At 47.6% G+C, this 25,049-nt stretch overlaps 1 protein-coding gene across 4 annotated transcripts in view; it reads left to right on the plus strand.

Annotated features, from left to right (window-relative positions):
• The window catches only part of SSH1 (slingshot protein phosphatase 1), a 53,995-nt gene that overhangs the window by 10,994 nt on the left and 17,952 nt on the right, over positions 1 to 25,049 (plus strand). For 2 of the 4 annotated variants that reach the window (XM_080976546.1, XM_080976548.1), the window contains exons 3-9: positions 17,374 to 17,477; positions 19,472 to 19,536; positions 20,242 to 20,363; positions 20,940 to 21,008; positions 21,409 to 21,474; positions 23,837 to 24,031; positions 24,794 to 24,887. In XM_080976546.1, the coding sequence (XP_080832672.1) occupies positions 17,374 to 17,477; positions 19,472 to 19,536; positions 20,242 to 20,363; positions 20,940 to 21,008; positions 21,409 to 21,474; positions 23,837 to 24,031; positions 24,794 to 24,887 (715 nt within the window). Of the gene's footprint in view, positions 1 to 13,855; positions 14,360 to 17,373; positions 17,478 to 18,306; positions 18,414 to 19,471; positions 19,537 to 20,241; positions 20,364 to 20,939; positions 21,009 to 21,408; positions 21,475 to 23,836; positions 24,032 to 24,793; positions 24,888 to 25,049 lie in introns of those variants that run through there. The other 2 variants (XM_080976547.1, XM_080976549.1) reach the window with 2 other exon arrangements.

The raw sequence follows: 25,049 nt of genomic DNA on the forward strand, positions 1-25,049 counted from the left end.
GCACCGCCTGCACCATGCCGAGATGCAACTGCTGCCCCTCCTCCTGGCCCTCCTCCTCCTGGCCGGTCTGGATGCAATGTTGTGCGCAGTAGGACGAGCCAAAGGTGAGCTGCCGCTGGTACCACGCTAATGATGGGCTGTGTCTATCCAGCCAACTCATGCCTAACACTATAGGCGTGTCTGACAGGCGGGTGACGTTGAAACTGATGACCTCGCGATGATTCCCGATCTGCAGCACCATGGGTGGCGACTGCTGTACCACTTGCCCGCCCAGCAACTTCCTGCCATCTACGGTGACGACGTTCAGAGGCAGCGTGGCTGGTAGAAGCGCTATGCGATGCTGCTTGATGAACTGCTTCCCCACGAAGTCTGCGTTGCTCCCTGAGTCAATTGTAATGGGGACTTCCAGGGTGAGTCCATTAGGTAGATGGAGAGTAGCAGTGAGCTGTACCACTGGCTTGGGTGGTAAGGGATCTGTAGGCTGCAAAAGCGCTGGGGACTGCTTTACTGACTCGCCTGGCTGTGCCCCAGCATTCCTGCTTCCAGCCAGGCATTGTCGTTTCCCTGAAACTGCTCTCCCTGTAGCGCTGCTTCTGTTACTGTTGCTAAGGCTGCAGTGTGCTTCTGGAGCCTCTGGGGACACTCTTTAGCCATGTGCTGTGCACTGTCACAGATGTAACACTTCCTGGTCCCTCTAGGAGGCTTCGCCTTGACTGCTCCGGACGCTGAGGCTCCGGCAGCTGTCTGAGCCTTTGCACCACCCAGCTCCATTGGTTCCTCCCCCTCCCTCAGCATAGGCGAGGGATTCGTACGTCCCAGGTCCCTGGGAAGAAAAGGAGGCGCTCTAGCTGGTGTGCGGACGTGACGCCCCTCCTCACTGTGCCAAGGGCGTTCTTCGTGGCGCACCCCTATCGTGAGTGCCCTCTGCACGACGTCTGCTAGGGTTTGAGGTCTGTCCCCCCCTGGCCAACTCATCTTTCACGGAGCCATGAAGCCCCTCCCAGAACAAGTCTCTCACTGCCAGGGAGTCCTTTTCCCAGCCCAGCACATTCAGCAATGCAAAAAAGCGAGAATGGTACTGACGCATTGTAGCCTTGCCCTGCCGCAATCCATGCATCTCCTGGCGCGCCACATCAACGCCAACGGTAGATTGGAAGCAAGCGTCCATGGCTTTGATAAATTCGTCAGAGTCCCTGCGGGCAAGACCATCTTCGCGCCACAAATTGCGTAACCAGGTTCTAGCTTCCCCATGCAAATGGGACACAATAAAGCCTACTTTCTCCTCCTCATCTTTGAAGCCTTTCCGAAGCAAATGCAGCGTGTATACGACGTCTGCTCTGAAATTGGGATAATGCTTCAGGTTCCCATCGAAGTGGGCTACTAAATTGCCCCCCCTCCGTCCGAGTCTGATTCCCTCTGATCTGGACCCCGGGAACCCCTCTTTGCACGCATGATCCCACCTGGCTTGCAGATCCTGGCATCGCGCTTCTGCTTCGGCAACTGTCTTCTGAGAGACCACTACCGCAGTGGAGAGCTCGGCGACTGCGTTTTGCAGGGACGCTATCTGCTCCTCAGTAGTCATGTCTGCCAAACTTCGTGAGCTTTGCAAAAAAAAAATTTGCGGTTTCTGTGGAGAGGGGACTTACTGTCAAGGCTGCCTCAGGTCTCAGCTCACAAAAGACCAACGCCAATCTCTTCTTATATACAAAAGAGTTTATTGCAGTTCATTGTTTGCTTCATATCCGAGGCGCGCAGCCCCACGTCTGTACGCTTAGACCGTTGAAGTCCCCTCTGAGTCAGTCCCTCCCCTGCACCAGTTTAAGAGCCTTGCGCTGCTCCACCTCTTTCTCTCTTTCCTTTTCCTCAGGGTCTTCCTGCCCGCTGGGGTTTCGCCCCTCCTGGATTCCCCTGATGCGCTATCCCCCGACTGCTCTTCCCCCCTCCTGCGGGATTTAGGACCTGGCCCTTCCTCTGGGCTCCCTGTACTTCCGCGCGCCTCTACATTTGAACTTGGCGCGCGCGCCCAACCTCTAACTTTCCTTTTGACAGTTACACTACTCCCTTCACTACTCCCCTCCCCTTCCGGGAGGGTGGCTTGCTCCGACCTCCCTCCCTTCTCTGCTGCCGGAGCTGCTTCCCCTGATACACTGGAACCTCCACCCCCTTCGCTGCACTCTGGCGGGGAGGCTGGTCCTGACGCCCAGCTGCCACTTTGGGATCCCCCGCTGGCCCCCTGTTCCTGACACGTCCCCCCTGGGGCTCCCCTGGCCTTGACCACTGGCGCCCCCTTCTGGGAATCCTCTGATTCGCTGGAAAGACTCATGGAATCTCTTGAGTCATTGTCATCCTCTTCCTCGCTGTCCTGGGATTCATCCCCATCGCTCTCCATCTCCTCCCTACCCTGTGCCTCTGTCCCTGAACCCCTGACACATAGCTTTAAAGTGATGTGCAAACCAGGCTTGCGGTTCTTAGCCAGTATTTACATTTTAATTGCTTTCTTCTTTGCATATATGACCCTGGGAATATGATTGAAGGGTGTACGTTTGTGTATATGTACAGTCGTACCTTGGTTTTTGAACACCTTAATTTTTGAATGTTTTGGCTCCTGAACGCTGCACACCCGGAAGTGACTGTTCCAGTTTGCGAACTATTTTTGGAACCCGAATGTCCGATTGGGCTTCCACAGCTTCCAATTGGCTACAGGAGCTTCCTGAAGCCAATCAGAAGCCGCGCTTTGGTTTCCAAACATTTTGGAAGTTGAACAGACTTCCGGAACAGATTCTGTTCGACTTCCAAGGTACGGCTGTGTCTCTATATATTAATCAATACAGTTTTCAGGGTGTGGAACAGGAAAACAAAGAACTTTCAGTTCCAAAACTTTCCAGTTCCATAATGACCTTGTAGAATGACCACTTGTAGATGCCTTGTTGAATGGCATTTGGTCATAACTGAGACAACAGAGTGAGCCTTCCGTCTCCTTCTGAGGCAGTCAGGTGGAAGAATGGCTGCTGATAAATGAGTACACATAGCTTACAAAGTGAGTTCCCTGGGCTCAGGTTCCAGCCACATGAGGTCCCCATTTCAAACTACAGAATCCCAGTTAGGTTGCTGCCTTGAATGACTCCTCCTCTGCTGGGCAGCAATTCCCTCCTGGCTCCACTTCTGAGACAAGACAGCCAACCAGCTGCACCTTTATTCAGGGAAGGTGGCTGGCAGTCCTTGTGCTGTACTGCCAAACAGCAACAAATGATGCTCTGGATCCATTCCAGTCCGGCTTCCGCGCTGGTCATGGGACCAAGACGGCTCTGGTTGCCCTAACAGATGATCTTCGTAGACAGCTGGATCGAGGCGGGTCGGGGCTGCTGATTCTTCTAGATCTGTCAGCAGCTTTCGACATGGTCGATCATGAACTTCTGGACCACCGCCTTGCCGACGTGGGGATCCAGGGCACAGTCCTTCAATGGCTGCGCTCGTTTCTCTCTGGTCGGGGACAGAGGGTGGCGCTTGGGGGGGAATTGTCATCGCGCCACTCCTTGGTGTGTGGAGTACCTCAGGGTGCGATACTCTCCCCGATGCTTTTCAACATCTTTATGCGCCCCCTCGCCCAGCTTGTTCAGAGTTTCGGGCTGGGTTGCCATCAGTATGCCGATGACACCCAACTCTATCTGTTGATGGATGGCCATCCTGACTCGGCCCCAGACACACTGACCAGATGTTTGGAAGCTGTGGCTGGATGGTTACGTGGGAGCCGGTTGAAGCTAAATCCTTCGAAGACAGAGGTCCTGTGGCTGGGACGGGGCGATATGGGATTGGGGGGGCAACTCCCATCTCTTGCGGGGGCGCAATTAGTGCCAGCACCGTCCGTTAAGAGTTTGGGTGTAATCTTCGACACCTCCCTTTCCATGGAGGCGCAGATTGCAGCTATAACAAAGGCGGCATTTTTCCATCTCCGCCAAGCTAAGCAGTTGGCTCCTTACCTCTCTCGCCCTGACCTAGCCACTGTGATCCATGCGACGGTCACCTCCAGACTGGATTATTGTAACTCGCTCTACGTGGGGCTGCCCTTGAGACTGACCCAGAAACTCCAGCGGGTGCAGAATGCTGCAGCGAGACTCCTTACGAGGTCTTCGCTGCGAGATCACATTCACCCGGTGCTAGACCAGCTGCACTGGCTCCCGGTGGAGTACAGGATCAGGTTTAAGGTGCTGGTTTTAACCTTTAAAGCCCTATATGGCCTGGGACCCTCGTACCTACGGGACCGCCTCTCCTGGTATGCCCCACAGAGAAACTTACGGTCTTCAAATAAAAACATCTTGAAGGTCCCAGGCCACAGAGAAGTTAGGCTGGCCTCAACTAGAGCCAGGGCTTTTTCGGCTGTGGCTCCGATCTGGTGGAACACTCTGTCACAAGAGACCAGGGCCCTGCGGGACTTGACATCTTTCCGCAGGGCCTGCAAGACAGAGCTGTTCCACCAGGCCTTCGGCCAGGGCACAGCCTGACTCCCTCCCTCGGCAATCTTCGCGGAGCTCTGGCCCAATGGTTGCCAGTGGCTTGAATTAATTAATTTTATAATGAATGATTTTAGAGTGTTGTTTATCCTATACTTTTGTATTGTTTTATTGTTTTTAGCCGCCCTGAGCCCGGCTTCGGCTGGGGAGGGCGGGATATAAATAAAATTTATTATTTATTATTATTATTATTAATTAAGCATAGGAGCAGCCAACCTTCACTGGCAGAATTCAGTAATTACTGGTCCCTGTTGGCAATCAGGTGACTTGAAATTTTGCATCCTGGTTTGTTGTTCATCACCATGATTGGAGACACTGTCAGATAGGTGGAGGACTCTGTGTCTCTTGAACAGAGAGAACTTAAAGGACAATTTGCTTGAAACTTATTAGTTTAGGGTAAAGGCAAGCAAGTGACATGATAGAAGTTTATAAAATGATGCATGGCATGGAGGAAGTGGACTGGAAAGTTATTCTCCCTCTCTCATAACACTATAACTCAGGGACACCAAATGAAGCTGAGTATTGGAAGCCGCAGGACACATAAAACGAAGTGCTTCTTTATGTATCACGTAGCTAAACTGTGGAACTCATTCCTACATGAGACAGCGGTGGCCACCCACTTGGATGGCTTTAAAAGGGAATTGGGCAGGTTCGTGGAGGAAAGGACTGTCAATGGCTACTAGCCATGATGGCTGTGCTCAGATGGCAGCAATGCTTTTGGATGCCAGTTACTGGAAACGACACGGAGGGAGAGGGCTCTTGCGCTAGAACCCTGCTTGTGCGCTTGCTGGAAGAGGCACCTGGGTGGCCACTGTGAGAACAGGATGCTGACCTGAAGGGAACATTGACCTGATCCCACAGGCTCTTGTTATGTTTTTGTAGTTTAGAGTTGCTGTGTTGCGCTGTGAGTCCATTGGGGGGCACTCTCAGTCTGCTGCTTCTAACTCTCAGGCCCTTGTTTTCTCTGTGATATAGTTTTGTCTAGCTTTTACATCCATCAGAAGGCTGCTGCAGGAAAGATAGGGTCGTTCTAGTAGGCACAGAAGTTGGCTTGAAAGGCAGGCCTTTTCCGCTGCAGGAGTCAAGAGGGCGATTGGAACGGAGCAACACCTGCAGTTGCAAATATAATCTTTAAGACAGGAAAGCTCTGTCCAGGAGAGAGCAGAATAATTTGGGTTTCAGTCTTAATTTGGTGTGTTTGTATTTAAAGTAAACCATGCTCACAAGATATAACCATGCAGTTTTCAATCTTGGCCAAAATTAAATCCGGTATGGGGGGAAACTAGATGTTGCTAAACTACAAGTCCCATCATCCCTGGCCATTGGCCTTGCTAGCTGGGGCTGATGGGAGCCAAATAGTCTTTTGTCAAACATGGATGGAATTCACGGTGCATACAATTTTCTTTCTAGATTCTATTATTTATTTATTTTTAACTGTTTCTTTTTATGATAAGTCTCAAAGCAACTCATACATTAAAGAAAAAATGCTGCTTGTGTAGCAAGAATTGGAACCAATGATACCAATACTAAAAAGGACTAGTTTGTAGCAAACTCTTTCCTTCTCACAACACAAGGGGATCACCAAACCTCCCAGTTAAAATAGATGCAAAGACCATAGCAGTATTATCACTCCAGTTCCTGGGAGAATAGGAATGTCTTCACTTTGTGCTGAAAGATGTCTGTGTTTGTGCCCAGCAAACTTCCCTGGGGAGAGCATTCCACAAATAAGGGGCTGCCACTAAAAAGGCCCATTCACTTTCTCTTGGAAGAATCAAAGAATTGTAGAGATGGAAGGGACCCCAAGGCTCATCTAGTCCAACCCCCTGCAGTGCCTTGAAGTTCGCGGGGTGAACTTCTTGGCCAGTTACTCACTCTTAGCCTAACCTACCTCACATAGTTGCTATGAGGATAAAATGGGGAGAAGTATGTAAGTCACCTTGAGCTCCTTGGAGGAAAAGTGGGATATAAATGCAATAAGTAAGTAAGGGCATCTGATGGTTTTGAGGTCCCTGACAAAGCAGTGCATGAGGGACTGCTGTCCTGAGCCATGTTTGGACCTGGAGATGAATTGACAGCCAGCATAGCTGGCCCAGAATTGGTACTGTATGTTTGAATCATCTGGTGTCTGTTGATAATCTGTCTGCAGAATTCTACACTAGCCATGGTTTTTGAACTGTCTCTAAAGTCAGCCCAGCATATAACACATTGCTACAATGCCACCTGGGCTTATGAGAGTACAGATCACTAAAGCCAGGATATCTCCACCCAGATATAGACACCAGCTGTAGTTGGTAGAAGGCACCCTTACTGTTGTGCCTGCTGTGGTGACAGTAATGGACCTATGAGTACTCCCAAGCGGCTAACTTTAATCCTTCGTGGGGAGTGTGGTCACATCTATATTTCATATACATCAGGTTTTTCATCCCCTTCCACATTACTTATTCACATAGCCAGCATCCCAATACATCTCTTATTGCTGAACTCGCAATTGTTAAACCAGGGGTGGGAAAAGATCCTGCTGGAAGGCAAGATCCAGAAGTGACCCACCCTCCACAGGTCACTTGGACAGGTGAGTAGTGCTGGCCACCTGTTAATCATTTGACATATTATTATTTCTTAGCATTTCTATATTTAATCCAAAGGAAGATTCTTCCATGAACTTTGCTACACTGATAAGCCCAAGAAAGGTGAATGCGGTTACCCCAAAATGGCCTGGCAGGATCAGGCCTGAGGACCACTGCACTAAATAGACGTTAGAACTGAAACATAAGGAAACTAAGAATGGTGAAGGGCAAAACCACCTTTTTGCTACTTGCAAATCTTATCTGTATTTTTTAGCCAAAGAACCAGAGAAAAGCATTGGTTGGTTGTTTTGTCCACTGGTAGATGGCATTAGGGATTCAAGGTATGAGGAACAGAATATGACAACAGCTGAACAGTGTCAAGCTAAATACAATATGATCGCATCTTTCAACAACACACTGCTGGAGGCAGGCTGGTTGAAATTGCACAAATAAAATCCAAGCAAGGTGGAGAGCCTAGAAGCTCTTTTTGCACTAAGTCCACTTGGGGTTACCCAGGATGGAAAAAGCTTTTAAGCTCCCCACCTTGCTTGCTGGGCAAGGCCCACTCAGCACACCTGTTCTGGGATGCTCTTGCAAGATCTCACAGGGCCATATGAGTTCCCGCAAGATCTTGCGCAAACATCCTAAGCCTTCCAGAGCCAGCGCCTTGCCCTCCAAGCAAGGCAGAGAGCTTAAAAGCACTTTTCATGCCAGGTGTGCTAGGGTTTCCTGGTGGTCAAGGAGCTTTTAAGCTCTCCGCCTTGCTTGCTGGGTGAGGCCCACATGGCACACGGGTTCTGGGAGTAAGGGGTTCAGACTGAATCATTGGGCAGCTGCACACTTGTGGCACAGGCTTGCTTGAATAAACAGAATTCTACACACTTAAAAGCACTGGAGAAACATTTGTAAGTGTATTATTACGTTGCAAACAAAATGGAAAATTAGACTGGGCCATATGCTGTAGCATGAACTGGAGCGTTCCAGGCTACAGGGTGGGGTTGCCTGATCCAGGCCTCATTGCTAATTTACCCTTGCAGAGCAGGAGATTCCATTCCATTCCGGGTTCCCCTGCCCCCCAGCATTGCACAGAACACAGGCCTTGTGCTGGTTTCCCAGGCCACGCCCACGTGGCAGCCAGTTCCCAACCGCTTTCAGGCTAACCAGATCGCCTCCTCCTTGCTCAGAGCTCGCTACAGTCAGGATACTGCAGCCTTGACAGGATGTGATTCAGCATCCTGTTTTTAAGTATCTGATAGAGTCAGCAGCTTCTGCCTCCACTTCTCCTTGCTGACTTCAGCTGCAAGACAACAAGGGATCACAGCCCGTGGGATGGCACAGCATGGCTATTGTCTTCAGGCCTAGCCCCCCCCCCCCCGCAGGCTGCTAAAGCCTCCATTCACTCTACTTTAAGCACATTCACTCAAAGCCCTGTAATTGTGACTGACCTATAAACTGTGACCCGAGTCATGGACTCCACACTATGCAGCCCACATTTCCCATAATGTGTTCAGCTTCCTAGATTCAGCCTAGAAATGGAGGCAGTAGTTTGCCTGGAATGCTAGCACGTATTTGTTTGGTGCTTGTGTGGTAGTCTTGAAGGCCGTATTGTGGCTCCTCCTCCTCTTTTTCTCAGCTGTAGCGCTAAGCTGCGTAAATGTGGCTGGCCCTGATTGTGTGGTGCACAGTGGATGGCATCAGATAGCCCCAGGGATAGGAAACCAGGTAGCGAGAAGCGGGGTTTGCACATACTTTCCCCCAATCCCTGCATGGGAAGATCGCCTGGCCTTTCTCTGGATACACTGTTGTGCCCAGATTACTTGAATTTACCAGAGTCTTTCTCTTATAAGACTCATTAGAGCTAAATCCGTCTTCCTGAATGTTTGATGGAGTAGTGACTTGTCTCCATCTAGTGAAAACATGTCACTGTCTTGTACCAAGTGAGTTCCAACTGCTCCGACTCACCCCTTAGCCTCAGAGGCCATTGTTGGCCTTGTTGCCTAGTGGGCAAAGACCAAAGGGGCCACACCAAGGAGGAGGGCAGGATATGCCACCAGAATAACCCTGTTGCGATAGGGACACATCATGTCATTTCTGTTCCTCTTGAATGAATGTGATTTTTAAAATTGCAAGCATGTTTTGTAAATGGCTTTGAGAGCCCTTTGAGACTGTAAAATGGAGTATAAGGCCCTTCTTTGTGTGCCTCCTCTCTGAGAGGTAGGGAGGGTGGCAGTACCAGAATGGGCCTTTTCTGCAGTGGTTCCCCATATGTGGAATGCTCTCATAGAATCATAGAGTTGGAAGAGACCACAAGGGCCATCGAGTCCAACCCCCTGCCAAGCAGGAAACACCATCAGAGCACTCCTGACATATGGTTGTCAAGCCTCTGCTTAAAGACCTCCAAAGAAGGAGACTCCACCACACTCCTTGGCAGCAAATTCCACTGTCGAACAGCTCTTACTGTCAGGAAGTTCTTCCTAATGTTTAGGTGGAATCTTCTTTCTTGTAGTTTGGATCCATTGCTCTGTGTCCGCTTCTCTGGAGCAGCAGAAAACAACCTTTCTCCCTCCTCTATGTGACATCCTTTTATATATTTGAACATGGCTATCATATCACCCCTTAACCTCCTCTTCTCCAGGCTAAACATGCCCAGCTCCTTTAGCTGTTCCTCATAAGGCATCGTTTCCAGGCCTTTGACCATTTTGGTTGCCCTCCTCTGGACACGTTCCAGTTTGTCAGTGTCCTTCTTGAACTGTGGTGCCCAGAACTGGACACAGTACTCCAGGTGAGGTCTGACCAGAGCAGAATACAGTGGCACTATTACTTCCCTTGATCTAGATGCTATACTCCTATTGATGCAGCCCAGAATTGCATTGGCTTTTTTAGCTGCCGCGTCACACTGTTGGCTCATGTCAAGTTTGTGGTCAACCAAGACTCCTAGATCCTTTTCACATGTACTGCTCATGTGCAGTGAACCAGGTGGAAGATAACTCTACCACTACTCTGGAGAAAGGCTCGGGGGGGGGGTAACCAGATGAAGTTATTACTCATAATCTTGTAGATTTTGTGAAGAAGGGCACTGATAAGAGCTTGCAGGCTGTTGGAGGTGATACTACAAATGTTAACGCTGGCTGTTGGGTAGAGGTCAAGCTTGGTCATAAGCTGATCTGGTTGGTTTGTGCCGTCCACACCAATGAGTTACCCCTGCGACAGCTTGATTACAGCAGTCAATGGGAAGACCTTGTCTATCAGCAAGTGGACAGTTAACATTCAAAATGCTAGACTCTGCTTCAGAACTTGAAATTGATCCTTCATTCACCAAACTCTCAACTGAAGAGCCTATTGCTTCACTGAGTGACAGTGTTATAAAGGATATATCTACTGATCAAGCACTGTGCAAATGCTAAGCATGATCTGAATGTTCATGTTCTGTTGTGCACCCTCTTTTTGGAGTGCTTGTTCTCCTGGGGCGGTTCCATTTGCCCTCAGCAAGGCATAACCAGAAGACATTCCTTGTGGATTGTGCCTACGCTACTTAAGCCTGTTTGCTTGCTTGCATTCAAATGGCCATCCTTGAAAATGGGTCCTTTGTGTTTGTATCTAAGCCTGCTGCATGATGGGAGATGAGAGATTAAGCTCGACTCCCCCCAAGGTGGGCCTGGGACGCTGCACAGTGTGGCTTTTCTCCTTGTGTGGAACCCTCTCCTGTGGTGTGTGTGTCTTGCAGCTGACAGAAATGTGCAGATTGCAGTCATGATGAAGCAAATCCGTGTCACCATGGCAGAGTTGGCTGGCATTGCTGGCAGTTTGTTCCTGCTGGGAAATCTGCCTTTGTGGGCTCCCTGATTGATTTCCTCCTTCCTTGCCCTGAAAGAGCTTTTGCATCTGGCACCGTGAATGGCCTGCAGTCTCTGAAAATACTGCTTGGAATTCTTGGGTAGTGAACACAGCCTACGCCCTCTTGCTCAAACAATGCCCTGCTCAGAAGATAACTTTTGTTGGCAGAGCGCTGCAAGCATTTGGAGCAAAACTTGCCAGCCGCTCTCGCTCTTCCTGCCCTTGTATCTGAAAGGCAGTGGAGGCCACATCAGATGTTACCTCCAGAAAGGGTGCTCACCCTCCTGGCCAAAGTGTCATTGTGCTCCATCCTGTAACTGTCTTTGCTCCTTGTTTCAAACATCCCCAAGGAGGCATCAAGAGGCTGTTGGTTCTTCCCACAGAAATTTGACAGCAGCTGCCGTTGGTCAGGGGTAACCAGTGGCAAATTGATGGGTGGAATTGTGCTTCCTTTAAAAGAGGCTATGATGAGAATTCTCTGTGGGGCAGCCTGCCTTTGACACGACACATTCTTAATAAAACTATACTCATTTTGGTATAATCCAGCATTTAATGTTGATCATTTAATTCAAACTCTTGAACTGTGTCAGACTACACAAAAAGCAACAAATTTTAGAGCTTGCTAAGCAGCATAAGACTAGGTCAGCCAGATCAGACCAAAGGGGCCTCCCTTGTGCTTGATCTGAAAGCTGCAGTTAGAGCATAATGCGGCAGCATGACTGCTGACAGGAGTGAGACCCCGTCAGCATAGAACATCTGTGCTCAGCAGTGGTTGCTGATTTGCTACCAAGTCCAATGCATTTTTATTAGTATATAAAGCTCTCAACAACTTGGAGCCAGTTTACCTGCAAGATCCCTTGACCCAATATGGCCACCTGACAGCTTCAGTCTGTGGAACTGGCATAAGACCCCTTCCACATTTGTAGGAAACTGATCTTTTAGTGCGGCAGCACTCACACCTCAGGCAGGCGTATTCACTGTATTCTTTTCATCACCTGCTAAAAGCATTTTTGTTTATTATTTTATTATTTATTAAATTTGTATACTGCCCTTCAGCCAAAGATCAATAGGTCTTCCTAGCTCAGCCTTTGTTTCTAGTGAGGGCAAGCAGATGCCTCTGGAGAGCTCACATCCAGATCAGGGTGAGGGCAGCAGCTCTTCCTTGAGTTCCATGTACCACACATGACTGATGGTCATTGATAGACCGGTCACTCATTCATTCATTGGTTCAATCTGCTTGTAAAGCATCTGTTCCAGAGACTATCAAACATGCAGAATGGATATGTTGATAATTAGTTCACCATATCTTTGCTGAATGGGTGGCATCTCTCTGAATGACAATGCAAAAATCAGCAGCAAGCTTGGGATCCCACAGCAGTTTCTTTGGCAAGCTTAAAGGTGTCACAGCCAAATGTGAGCTCTGGCAATTCAATCCTGGTGTCTTAATTTCCTCTTGCAATTCCCATTAGATGTGGCCTTCCTTGCTTCCTGCTTCCCAGCTATTAGGGAGCTACTTCATGCGTCCTGGACTGGTAGCTTCTCTCCAAAGAAAGTGGAGAGGAAGGTGTTTCTAGAAAAAATGGACAGACTTTAAGAAAGAGAGCCAGTGACAGCTTCAGGATTTCTGACAAGACCAAGGCACAAGTTGTCCAGTTCTTTAGCCCCTCTCTACAAGTTAGGCTGCCTTAATGGGCACAGTCCTGTAAGTTGCCACCATATTTAAGCTCTTTGCCTTGCATGTGTTTAATTTGTGAATTTTCAGCTGGCTGGCTGCCAAGTGTGTAAAGCTGTGATTACACGAGTTAAATGTGTGCAAGTTGTGAGTTGAAGGGCTCTTGCCAAGATGGTGGATAAAAATGGTTTTCTGTTGCTCCAGAAGGTAAAACAAGAAAAAGGATTTAGGTCAGGCATAGGCAAACTCGGCCCTCCAGATGTTTTGGGACTACAACTCCCATCATCCCTAGCTAACAGGACCAGTAATCAGGGGTGATGGGAATTGTAGTCTCAAAACATCTGGAGGGCCAAGTTTGCCTATCCCTGATTTAGGTTAAACTTATTTATTTAATTTCTTAAACACATTAGTCACCTTTTTTGCCAATGTACCCCAAAGCAAGTTACAGCAATCTAGTCATCCATCAATAAAACCACCATAAAACATAGAACAAATCAAAAGTACATTCTTATTTTTAAAATGCAGGATTAAAATACCCCACCCACTAAAGGAGCCCACAGATAATCAAAATCCAAAAACTTTGTTTCTGCCTTGTGCCTAAAGATGAGGAGAGCATTTTTCCACAGGCAAGGAGCCACCAGTGAAAAGGCCCACTCTTGTGTTGCCACCCTCTGGAGCCCCTGTGGAGGGGGGCCCACAGAGAAGGGCCTCCAGTGATGATCACAGGGTCTGGGTCAGATTATAGGTTCAACGTCCTGCTTGACGGTGGAGCAGACTGTGTTGGAAGGGGATGAACCCTCCTTGGTTAGAGATTTCTAAGCAGAGGCCGGATTGTCTCCTCTTTTCAAGGATCCTATAGCAACAGATCTCCTGCATTAGCAGGAGGAAGTTGGACCTTTGAGACTCTATCCAGCTGTACAATTCTAAACTGACTCTCCTTCCTTGGAGGTTTTTAAGCAGGGGTTGAATGACCACCTGCCATGGATGTTTTAGCTGAGATTCCTGCATTGTAGGGGGTTGGATTAGATGACCCTTGGGGTCCCTTCCAACTCTGCAATTCTATGATTCTATAAAATTGACATAACAAGGCTGTTGTTTTCCATACAAAAGCCTAATTGTTTGCTTAAAAACAGCCTTATGTTCACCTATTTGCTACTGAAATGGTGCCCAGCAAGGAAGTATGCGAGGTGAAATCTTAACATAATGAGGCTGTTTCACTCTATACGCAGTGCAGAACTGGGGTTTGGGGGGGGGGATTTTACTTACTCATCTGTCAGTGTGACACTTCTTAATCTACTGAGGTTCAAATGAATTTGGAGTTCTTTTGGAGCCCAGCTGTTGGACTGTACTTTTCTTCTGATAACAAGAGGTGCTGCTGCTGTTTTACAGAGCCTGAGAAGAAGAAAAGCCTGTAGGAGCTTAATGATTTGATGAGCTTCAGCTGGTTTTCTCCCCCCTCCGTTGCCCTTTCTTTTGAAAGGCCCTCTTTCATCAGGATATGTTAGGGCAAGTGCTTTCTGAGCCAGGATATGGTGGGGGGAGCACAGTGTTCCGTAAAAGGCACCCCTTCCTGGGTAGCATCAACAGACTTGGAGAGTCTTCTCTCCTTCACTCAACAGTTGGTGGCCGTTTTCTCCTCTTCTCTTTTGTCTTGCCAAAAAAATAATAAAATTGAGTAGCGAGAGGATGTTGGTTATGAACCTTTCAGATTTTGCTGACTTCTGCCTGTCTTTTCGACCAGTGCAATGCTTCTGCTGCTCAAGGAAACCCCGTCCAAAATAGTATGTATGGAACGTTAACCCCCCCCCCCATTCCCCTCTATGGCTTTGCTTACTTGAGGGTTCTAGGTTCTGTTTAGGTTTCTTCTCCTTGAGTGAAATCTTCTGTGTCGTTGTGTTTATTTCAGATCTGATGTTTTGGTAACAAAAAGCAAAGATGTAAGGTTTCTTTTTGTGTGTTGTTTGCAAAATTGCTAACATATAATTGCTAACACTTGCATTTTAAGGGAGCTGTATAGAAGCAAGCCTGATTTAAGTTGGTTGGGGGTTCATCATTGCTTATGCTGTCTTGGGGCAACAGCCAGAGAATTACTTTGCAGGCAACTAGTGTGAGCGGAATGTGGTTTGTGTGTGTGTTTGGGATGGGTGCTCAACACAGATGCTCGTGTGGTCCTTGAAAAGATGTTCATTTCCTCCTAAAAACAGTCATTGCAATACAGATTTGCTGGATTGCCCGATATTGCCATATTTGAGGGCAACTTTGATTATGTTTATGTCTGTGGCAGTGAAAATGCCATGTCATTTGCTTGTGAGACAGCTGCTGAAATCCGGGAAGCACGCCTATTTTATTTTACATTTTTCGCTATCAACAAGCTTTTTGAAACATCTTGAGCGCCTTTGCTTTGTCCAGTGGTGACCGCATGGCCGCAGAATCAAGGCATCGTCTGTGGACTTCGCTTTCATTAGGCCTAGCTGTAGAATGATCTCATCAATTCTTGATAAAGCTGCTTGGAGTTTGCGGGCAGTTGGCAATTTCTCTCTCCTCTTTATCATAAACAGGAATTGTGTATTGCTGAGCTTAGAATGGCAGGAAATGTTAGGAGAGATTGTCTGTCGGGATTTGTGGCTAATGGCAGAGAGCACTCTTCATCGCTTGGCTTTTCTGACTTCAGACTTTTTTTTATTTAAAAAACTGCCATTGTGCACCAACCTATCTCCTTATGTGCTGTCCAATTGTTTTCCACATTTTTTTTTCATTGTTGGCCTGTCAATGAGCTCATATTGGTGGGAGGTTGTTAGTTTCTGAGGCTGATCTTGAAGAATGAATTATAAATTTGGGGTGGGGGGGGGAACCTAAGTTCTTCCGGAATAAAAAAGATTGTGTGCTTAATTTTATTTTTATTTTTATTGTGTTGCAAGTGTTGTGTCTGCTGAAAAGCCCTCTTTTCTCATAAATCCCAGCTGTTTCCATTGAGGCTTCATTAGGGAAGTTCCCAGTCAATTAGAAATCTGTTTTTTTAAGCGGGAAGGAGTTGAATGTCCCTTGTATATTTGAAGGACCCCAGTTCAGTTCCTGGCATTTCCAACTTAAAAGATCTCAAAGTTGGGTAAACCCTTGTCAGAATAACACATTAGAAAAGGGTTTCCCAAACTTGTGTCTCCAGCTGTTTTTGAACTACAGTTCCCATAATCTCTGGTCTTGCCAGCTGCGGATGTCCAAAAACAGTTGGAGGCCCAAGTTTGGGAAATCCTGAATTAGAGGAACCTTCCCCAAAGCAGCTGGAGGTGTTTGAGAAAGGCTGCACTAGAGAGCTGCAACTAAGCACAGCAAGCCAGTCTAGGTTAGGCAGACCTCCCTTTTTTCTTGCGATAGGACCATTCTTTTACAGCCTTTTAAAATGCAGAATCTCTCACACATGTGCAGTTTTGGCCAGCCAAGTCTGGCGAAATGAATGAGAAATGCACAACAGAACCAGCCTGCCCTTGCCGGCGTCCCAGTTTCTCTCAGTCACAAAGTTTGGGTTCCCCAAGCTTTATTTTTGTTCTTCCCTTTCATCCCATAATTTTTTTCAAAATGTGCAGTTGGAAGATGGCATGAAAAGGGGGTGGTAGTTTCCTCTCTAAATCCCAAAGAATCATCTGCAGTTGAAGTTTTTAAAGAACAGCTTGAAACTGCGTGCTAAGAAACAGATACAGTGGTACCTCAGGTTAAGTACTTAATTCATTCCAGAGGTCCATACTTAACCTGAAACTGTTCTTAACCTGAAGCACCACTTTAGCTAATGGGGCCTCCTGCCGCCGCGCCGCCAGAGCACGATTTCTGGTTCTTAGCGTGAAGCAAAGTGCTTAACCTGAAGCACTATTTCTGGGTTAGTGGAGTTTGTAACCTGAAGCGTATGTAACCTGAGGTACCACTGTACATTAAAAGTTCATACAGACAACTGTTCTCACAACCTGGATTTTTATAACCAAGTGTTGTTGAGTCACTGAATTGGAGGGTCACATCCTCCCCTACAAAAACAGCTCCTGGAGCAGCCAAATGTGAAACCCAGTTGGAAAGTTACATAGAAGGCCAGCACCTGCAGCCCTGCTGCCTTCAAAGTCCTCTGCCCGCAGCAAAGCATCACCAGCCCATTAGGACAGCCAGCCGTTTAAAGCCTGGGACTTTGCTGCTGACTCTCTGGTCTAACAAGGGCTCAAGTGTTTTGAAGAACACAAGGCATAATCCTTTCGTCATGGTGATTGTCTTGAGATTTCCAGGAACACTGGAAGCGCATGACACTCACTTTTTCCTCAAGGGGAGAGGAACTTTTTTGAGGGAAACAGATAAAAATATTTCCAATGTTTACTTGACTATTGGTATGTCATTTACTTGCTTTGTAGCCTTTGACTTGAGAAATGAATATATGAAATAAATGTACCTTCAGCTTGTTACATAACTTATAGAAAGAAAATGGGAAAATGAAATAATCTTGGTTTATTCTCTCCCTGAGTATCCCCAAACAGGGCACAAATGAAATAATTATGCCATATTTCTAATGCAAGAATTGGAATGGGCCTTTATTGTGAAGTCTGTAAATGATTTTCATTTTAATTCTGACAGTGTTTTACAAACCGGTGGGATTGGAGTGTTGGGACTGCCCCCCAGGCCAGTTTAGGTGGAGAACACGTGTGTTGCATGGATTTCACCCTTGCTAGCATTACTGAGATAATCCAGACTTGCTATTTACCCTCATAGCCCTTCCTGTTGCACCCCCCTCCCCGAGCCTGATCTCCTGCATCTGTTTGTCTTCCAGCTTGAGTGAGAGTTTTTTTATGGTGAAAGGTGCTGCCCTATTCCTCCAGCAAGGAAACAGCCCTCAAGGTCCGCGGAGTCTTACTCACCTTCACAAACATGCTGGTAAGCTTTGTCACAGCAAAACGTTTTTTTCTTGGGCAGTCCTCATGACTTGGGCATGATAACCTAGGAAAAATAAACGTGGGGGGGGGGATGCTAACTTAAGGCAGTGGTTTTCTGTAGACTTATATGTTAAAAATGTTTCTCTCTGGGAGCCAGGGAAGGAGTGCTGGGTCCTGTTAGGGGCAAACAGCCTGTAGGACAGGGCACCACATGGTCGGTCCTGTGTGGCTGGGAGCTGAGACTTGTATTTCTCCAGATGTCAGCAGTTTCACAGATCCCACAGTGTATCTTACTGAGCTTGCACCATCAAATCGTTAAGCTGGGACTTGTATTCTTGGCTATAGGCATCCATTTGCCTTCCTCATACACACTAAAAGACCTCGTCTGACTCAGTGCAAAATGCAAAATGGACCATGATGCAAATCTTAGGTCTGAGTTACAAGATTATGGTGTGAGTGATCATGCTTTGGGCCTGCCAAAGGGTCCAGAGACTATTCTGGGTGACGTATCTTGTTTGTTTCACTTGGAAGCAGGGAAACCAGCAACTGACCTGAGGCCAAACTATTGGAACAGCTGGGTCATTTAGCCACCTAGAGTGAGCAGCATTTGGCAGCAAGTGAATTGTGGTTAGAGAGTAGACTTTACCTGTTGTAATCACACGCTGAGATACGCTTGTAGAGTAAGAAAATAACAAAAGTTGTTTATTATAGGAAGTAAATAACTTGCAGAGGAAGTTATTTCTATTTCTATTTCTTCCTAGTTCTAACCTAACATGCTATTCTGGAAATGACAAAGGCAATCATGCTTGCTGCTTTTCTCTCAGAGTGTAGTTCCAAGGTGACTCCTCAGCTTGAGGTCTGAGAGAGAAGTGTCAGGAGCAGGAGGAAGGTGTAAAGCAGGATGCATCCTATCAGTCTAAAGTTAAACAACAAGGAGGTAAAGAAGTAAGCCAATAGGTTAAAGCAGTGGTTTTCGGCCCGTTTGCCATGGCACCCTGGCGTGCCTCGAATGATAGTCAGGGGTGCCTCAGGCAACACTGGTCTCCGTCCCCCTTTCCTTCCCTCTCTCCTCTGATGCCCTCTTGCATCTCTGCCTCCCAAAGGCTTGCACAGCTGTTTGTTGCACCAGCCCTAGCTACAAGCTCCATGGGCAAAAGGTGCCTCTGGGGCTGGCCAGGGGGTGCTGGTTGTCAGGAGTTGAGGCGGCCTCTGAGTAAGCAAGCAAGCGGGCCAGGAAGCCTAGCCAGGCAGTCCGCCAGCTGTTGGGAATGGACAGACAGGTCCCAGGCCCCTGTGGGGCAGTGTGAGGAGGCCCCTCTCTTTGGGGCAGGGGGGGGGCAGCTCAGAGACCAGGGGACTCCTAAGGAGAGGAGAGGAATACTCCACAAAGGAGGGTGTTCCCAAAAGGGTGAGAGGCTGCCAGCTCTGGAGGAAGGGGTTACATAACTGGGCTCCTGAGCCCCATAGGGGTGCCACCGAAACAATGTAGTTGGTAAAGGGAGCTGTGGACTCAAAAAGGTTGGAAACCTCTGGGTTAAAGGTACAGGGATAGTCTGGGAATGTGGAGGTCCCTCACTTTTCCTGTCTTTACTCCATGAAAACCACTCTTCTGCAAGTTGAGTTGTACCCAAATGTCCAACACAAACCAACTCAGTGGTGGAACAGGGCAAGCATCCACCATGGAAAAGGATTCAGGCAGTTGGGCTGGAAAAACGCCCCTTGGAGAGCAGCCGCTTCTCAGAGCAGTTGACGTGGTGTACAGTTGACCAAAGCTAAACAGAGCAGTGGTTTGCAGGGGCGGATCTAATATGAAGCTAACGAAGCTATGTTCTGCCATCTCTTAAACTCTCTGAGGCAGACTGGGGAAGTCTAAAGGAATAGGAAGCAAAACCAACGTAGTTTTATGCATACCATTCTTGAACCATGTGGACTTGACGTAGAATATCACACAGTTCAAAGCATCAGGCTAATCCATATCTACTTGTGGATCTGCAGGTGATTTGCCCCAACATCTTCAGGTGATGATCAACCTCCTTCGCTGTGAGGACAGGATCAAATTGGTAAGAGGCCTTGCTCATTCCGCACCCCCATGTGTCTGGACCACAATCTCTGTGCGGTGCTTGATAAAGGACTCGTGAGAGAGTATGGCAGATCTGCAGATGGTGCTTAAAATTTAGGATGGTGAAGGCAGCATTTGAAGAAGAGCAGCCCTTGGAATCATTTTACTGGCACAGTAATCCAGCTTGAGCCACAAGCCAGCTCAAAGATGAGTTCAGTTTCTCCCACTGAAATCCAAGGGTGCTGCCTTGTTTGAATTGTGCTTTGAGCATCTGCACTGGCTTCCTACTGTCTCTTGGGCTGCTTCCTAAAAGGCCCCAAGGAGCCTATTTCAGAGCAGGAGTGGGGAAGGTGTAGCCCTCCAGCCCCAGCCAGTATGGCCAGTGGTTAGGAATGATGGGAGTTGTAGTCCAGCAGCAGTCGGTGGGCCACCACAGGTCTTCCACTGCTCCTTTAGAGAACATTTCCTCACTTCGTTAACAGAGCAGGGCAAAAGTGTCAACCACTTGGTGGGGTGCAAATCCATCTAAGTCACCCTCCCTTTTATCTCCTCAGAAACATACTTAGGTAAGCCAATACAGAGCTTGTGAAAAATCTGAGACATTAACTTGAAGAGGAACACCTGTAACTTTAATAGAACAGAATATGGGCTCTCAGAGGCTGGTGTGAAGGAAGTGGTCACTGAGAACTGTCTTGCTGGTTTTTAGGCTGTTCGTCTGGAAAGTGTCTGGACAGACCGGGTGAGGTACATGGTGGTTGTCTATAGCACCGGACGCCAAGACACGGAGGAGAATATCCTGCTGGGAGTAGACTTTTCAAGCAAGGAGAGGTGAGTGCAGGTTTGAAAAAAAATGCCACCAGCCTGTTGTTTTCTGTGGGGGTCAGCAATCATCCAAAAGAATTGCAGTAGAAGCCACACACGTAAACATAGCCTTATTTTAATGCAAAGGCTTAGGGTGTCAAAGACACTTGAGTTGACAATAAAATATAAAAGATGTTCAGGTGTCATGTGTAGGGGCAAATTCTGGATACCTACTCCCACCCACAGCAAGAACACTCACCAGAAATCTGTGGCTGTTTGCTAAGGTGTCCTTCTCTAGAACACCAGCCCGGGATGTTTGTGTGGGAATTGAAAGGCATCTTGAAGATGTTGAACAATTGTGAGAGGCCCGGAGTTTTGGACTTGAACCACAGCCCCTAGTCTGCCAGCCAGTCACTTTTCTCTTCTTAACCTGCTTCACAAGGGAAAATAAAATGGAGGCATTGTGGCAGGAGAGAGGACCATATATGCCACCCTGACAGAATAAAAATGTAATTAACAAATGCATGAAATCTGGCCGTTGTTTTGTTGAGGTCCACATGTGTTTGAAGCCTGTCAAACATTGTCATTTCTCTTTCTTGGTAGCAAAAGCTGCACCATCGGGATGGTTCTGCGTCTGTGGAGTGACACAAAGATCCATCTAGATGGTGATGGGTAAGAAACAAGAGCATTTTGGCAGCTGGCAAAATGAAGGCGATGTTAAGCAGAGCAGGTCTGCTGGGAAAGGCCACTTCATTAAACTCCGAGTTGTTTGTATAGATATATTTTAGCTACTGTTAAGGGTGTGTCTTTTTGGTACGCGACCAAACCCTCAACTTCTTATTGAATATTGAAGCTCTGTAGTTAGCAATACAACATTATATAAACTTTATGAGAGCTTTGGTTATAAAGCAGTTTAAGAATGAATAGTATTACTAACAGCAACTTGTGATGCATAGCCCTAAGAGTGAATGATTTATTCTTCATAATAGTAATAACCGCAGCGACAATAGCTTGTGATGCATGGCCTCAGGAGCATAGAGTGATTTCTTCTCTCTGTTGGTCTCCTTGCTAGTGGGTTCAGCGTCAGCACTGCAGGAAGGATGCATATCTTCAAGCCCGTTTCAGTTCAAGCAATGTGGTGAGTAACCTTTTTCTTTTTCTTCAGCAGTTCACTCTTCTCATTCCCTTCTAGACAACAAAATGTAGCCTTTCACCTGCACTCCAGAGTGCCCCTGCCTGGCGAACAGTCCCTGCCTTCCACCCCCCAGAACAACTCAATCACTGAATTGCTGCAGTTGCTGGAGGGGGAGGGGAGTCCTAGAAGGCTAGGCCAACTCTTGACCATAAATTATGATATAACTTAGCTCCTCTCTCTTTAGAAAAAGCACCAGAGGGAAACTAGATGGTTGAGATGAATAAATTGGAGCCATTCTTCCTTGTCCATCAAATCTGCCAGGCTGCAAACCCACCCTTACATTTTAGGTTTCTAAAGACAGGCTTTAGAATTTCTGTCCCATGGGAGAGTCTCAACACTCTTGGTGTCTTGCTGAACCAGAGCATGAAGTTGGACTGGTAAATGATTTAGGAAGGCTAATAATGTGAGGAACGGGAGTACCCAGCATGAAGAAAAAGGTATATAAATTGTGCAGAAGCTTTGCAGTTGTAGAACACCAAGAAATGAAATCCATCCTTAAAACCTTTTCATAGAACTTCGCAGCTTCACCTTTCCCTAGAACCCTCTCCTTCACTCAGTCTTTTACAAAGCCTTAGTAGGATACAACCTAGGGCAGAGGAGGGATCTCAAGTTATACCAACCCTAATGATGAAGAACATAGGAAGCCCACTTTCTCAGGTCTGCATAGCCCTGCATTGCCTCTTCTGGCTGGCAGTGGCTCTCCTGGGTCTCAGGCAAAGAAGAGTCTTCCACAGCCCTTCCTGGAAAGTCCAGAGATTGAACCCAGCTCCTTCTGCCTGCAAGGGAGGCCCTTTCTAGCTTCTGTGCCTCCCCATCTCTTCTTTTCACCTCTGCTCATGCATGTGTCCCTGGCTGCTTGCTAATGTATAATTGCCATGGGGGAGCAGAAGCCGTGATCTATGATGACTTGAGAACAGTTTTCACACTTTCAGGTTATTGAGTGATAACTGCAGCTGTCCTGTGAACGACTTGCTGTTTGACCCCACATGTTAATATCCTACACCCAGTCAAGTGTTTTGCCTGAGGCCAAGTGGAACAGAGCCATCTTTAGCCATCTGTTATCTTGTCACCTAACAAGCTTCCCCGTGCTCACAGGGGACTTTTGCACATTGGCTTACTTTCTGTTGTGCTTCCAGTCCAGCTCAGCGTGGCCTGTGCCTGTATTGCTCACATGCAAAAAGAGTGCCCAGAGGAGGCCTGGAGAGGGCACCCTCCCCCTTAGAATATTAAGGGCTGGCACAGGTGTGGGCCCAGCCACCAGTGGATTATGGTCTTGCCCTGCACTTAATCACTTTTGCATGTTACCAAGGCCCAGTTTATAGACACAAACTATGTGGTGGTCCTGCTTGAAATGCCGGGGTGTGGAAACTGCTCTGTGGTGAAAGACTGGTGGGAAGGGCCTCCTGAAATTTCAGCCACACCCGTGCAAACAGCAGGGGGTGGGGCCAGGCATGGCAGCCATGTGGATGGTGTTTCTGGGAAGCACCTGAAGCAGTAGTTCTTGCACAGGGATCCCCATGAATGCCTCCTTGGGTTCCATGGTGCGACAGAGGAGAGAAATGCAATCAACAAATAACTCACTGTTCCTGCTACTTGGCCTCTGTCGTCCTGTGCCAGTGACAGGGATGGCGCAACTCCTGTACCTTTATGAGATGGGAGAAAATTCAAAGTGTGAAACTTCTTCCATAATTACATCCCACTTCTGGGAAAGCATCACCTAATGCTCTGCTTCAGGTGCCTTAAACTGTTCCTCTTGCATCTTAATTCAGTAAAACCAGTTATCATGGATTCTGATTTCAAACCCATCTTTTTTTTGTTTCTTTTCGTTTTTGGTATTCTAGTTGTATTTATCATATGCTTGTAAACTGCATTGAGACTTATGCGAAGGTAATTAGAGGATTTGACAAATTCATGGAGGAGATTAAGGATATCATTGGCTGTTAGCCAGGATTGCTATGCTCTGCGCACCACAGTTGGAGGCAGTAAATGCTTCTGAATATTAGTTGCTGGAAACTGCAGGAAGAAAGAGTGCTGTTGTGCTTGGGTCCTTCTTGTGGGTTTCCATGGGAATCTGGCTGGCCACTGTGAGAACAGGGTGCTGGACTAGTTGGGCTCCCTTTTGTCTGATCCGGCAGGCTCTTTTATGTTCTTAATTTATAAATTCAACAGCTCAACCATAGTGAAACTTTGTCGCTGTTAATGTTTGTTCCTCTGCAGATTATTTTATCGGTCCCTCTGCCTCCCCCCATTCCTGTGTCCTTGGCCCTTGGGCAATTTTTTCCTCTCTGGGTTTCCATGCTTGCAGGTCCGCTTTGCAGATCCTCCACAAGGCTTGTGAGGTGGCTCGGAGGCACAATTACTTCCCTGGCGGGATGGCGCTCGTCTGGGCCACGTACTATGAGAGCTGCATCGCCTCCGAGCAAAGCTGCATCAATGAGTGGAACGCCATGCAGGACTTGGAGTCCACACGCCCCGACTCGCCAGCTCTATATGTGGACACGTGAGTCCTCCCCTTTGGGTTTTGGTCTGAGGTGTTCTGACTAGAGAAATCCCACAAATAGAAGGGTTCTTATATTCATCGGGGAGAGGATATCAGTTACTGTTAGCCCCGTGAGCTATGCTCTGCCTTCACAGTCAGAATACCAGTTTCTCGAAGCCACAGAAGGGGAGAGGGCTCTTGCGCTGAGGTCCTGGTTGCAGGTTTCCCATAATGGGCATCTTGTTGGCCACTGTGAGAAGAGGAGGCTGGACTAGATGGGCCATTCGCCTGATCCAGCGGGCTCTCCTCCTCAGAGTTAAATGTGAAAACCAATCCTGGGCATAAATTGTGCTTGGTGCTCTACAGTTCTGGGGGAAATTATGTGTTCTTTCCCCTCCCCCGCCTCAAAACCAGGATGGAACCGTGGAAAGCAAGAAGGGGATGGTATATGTAGGATTTTGATAGGTACTTGGGTGTATTTGGGGAAATACTGGGATGCAGCTCTATGGAGGAACAAGATGGTGGCCAAAGGGTATTTTCACTGCTTAGCTACTGAAAGCACTACGCATCCAGTCTGCTTGACTCTTCAGTAAACACTGACTTTGTAGCCTGAGTTTAGCTTTTCTTTCACATGAGCACTAGTAACTTGATTGCTTTTGCAATGCAAGCAGAAGTTCCTGGGTTCCCAGGGAACAGCTTTTCATTGGGAGTCAGGCTCTGTGGTTCGCAGCCCCACAGATTTCTTTGCTGGGAAACTCCCATCTCCCTTTCTTGCCTTTCCAGACCAACTGAGAGGGAGCGAGCAGAACGCCACATCAAGGCCAAACTCCGAAGTATTATGATGAGCAAAGATCTGGAGAACGTAACCTCTAAAGAAGTAAGCAGAGCCTCCGGTGGCCTGTCCTGGGACTGCCTTGCTTCCTTCGCTGCCTAGCAAACAAAATCGGAGGCCCTATATTGTTGTTGTTACTACTATTGTTGCAGTGTGATGCAGTGGTAGGAATGTCTGACTAGGACCTTGGAGAGACCAGGGTTCAAA

Source organism: Podarcis pityusensis, assembly GCF_964106645.2.
Source record: "Podarcis pityusensis genome assembly, chromosome: 13".
NCBI lineage: Eukaryota > Metazoa > Chordata > Lepidosauria > Squamata > Lacertidae > Podarcis > Podarcis pityusensis.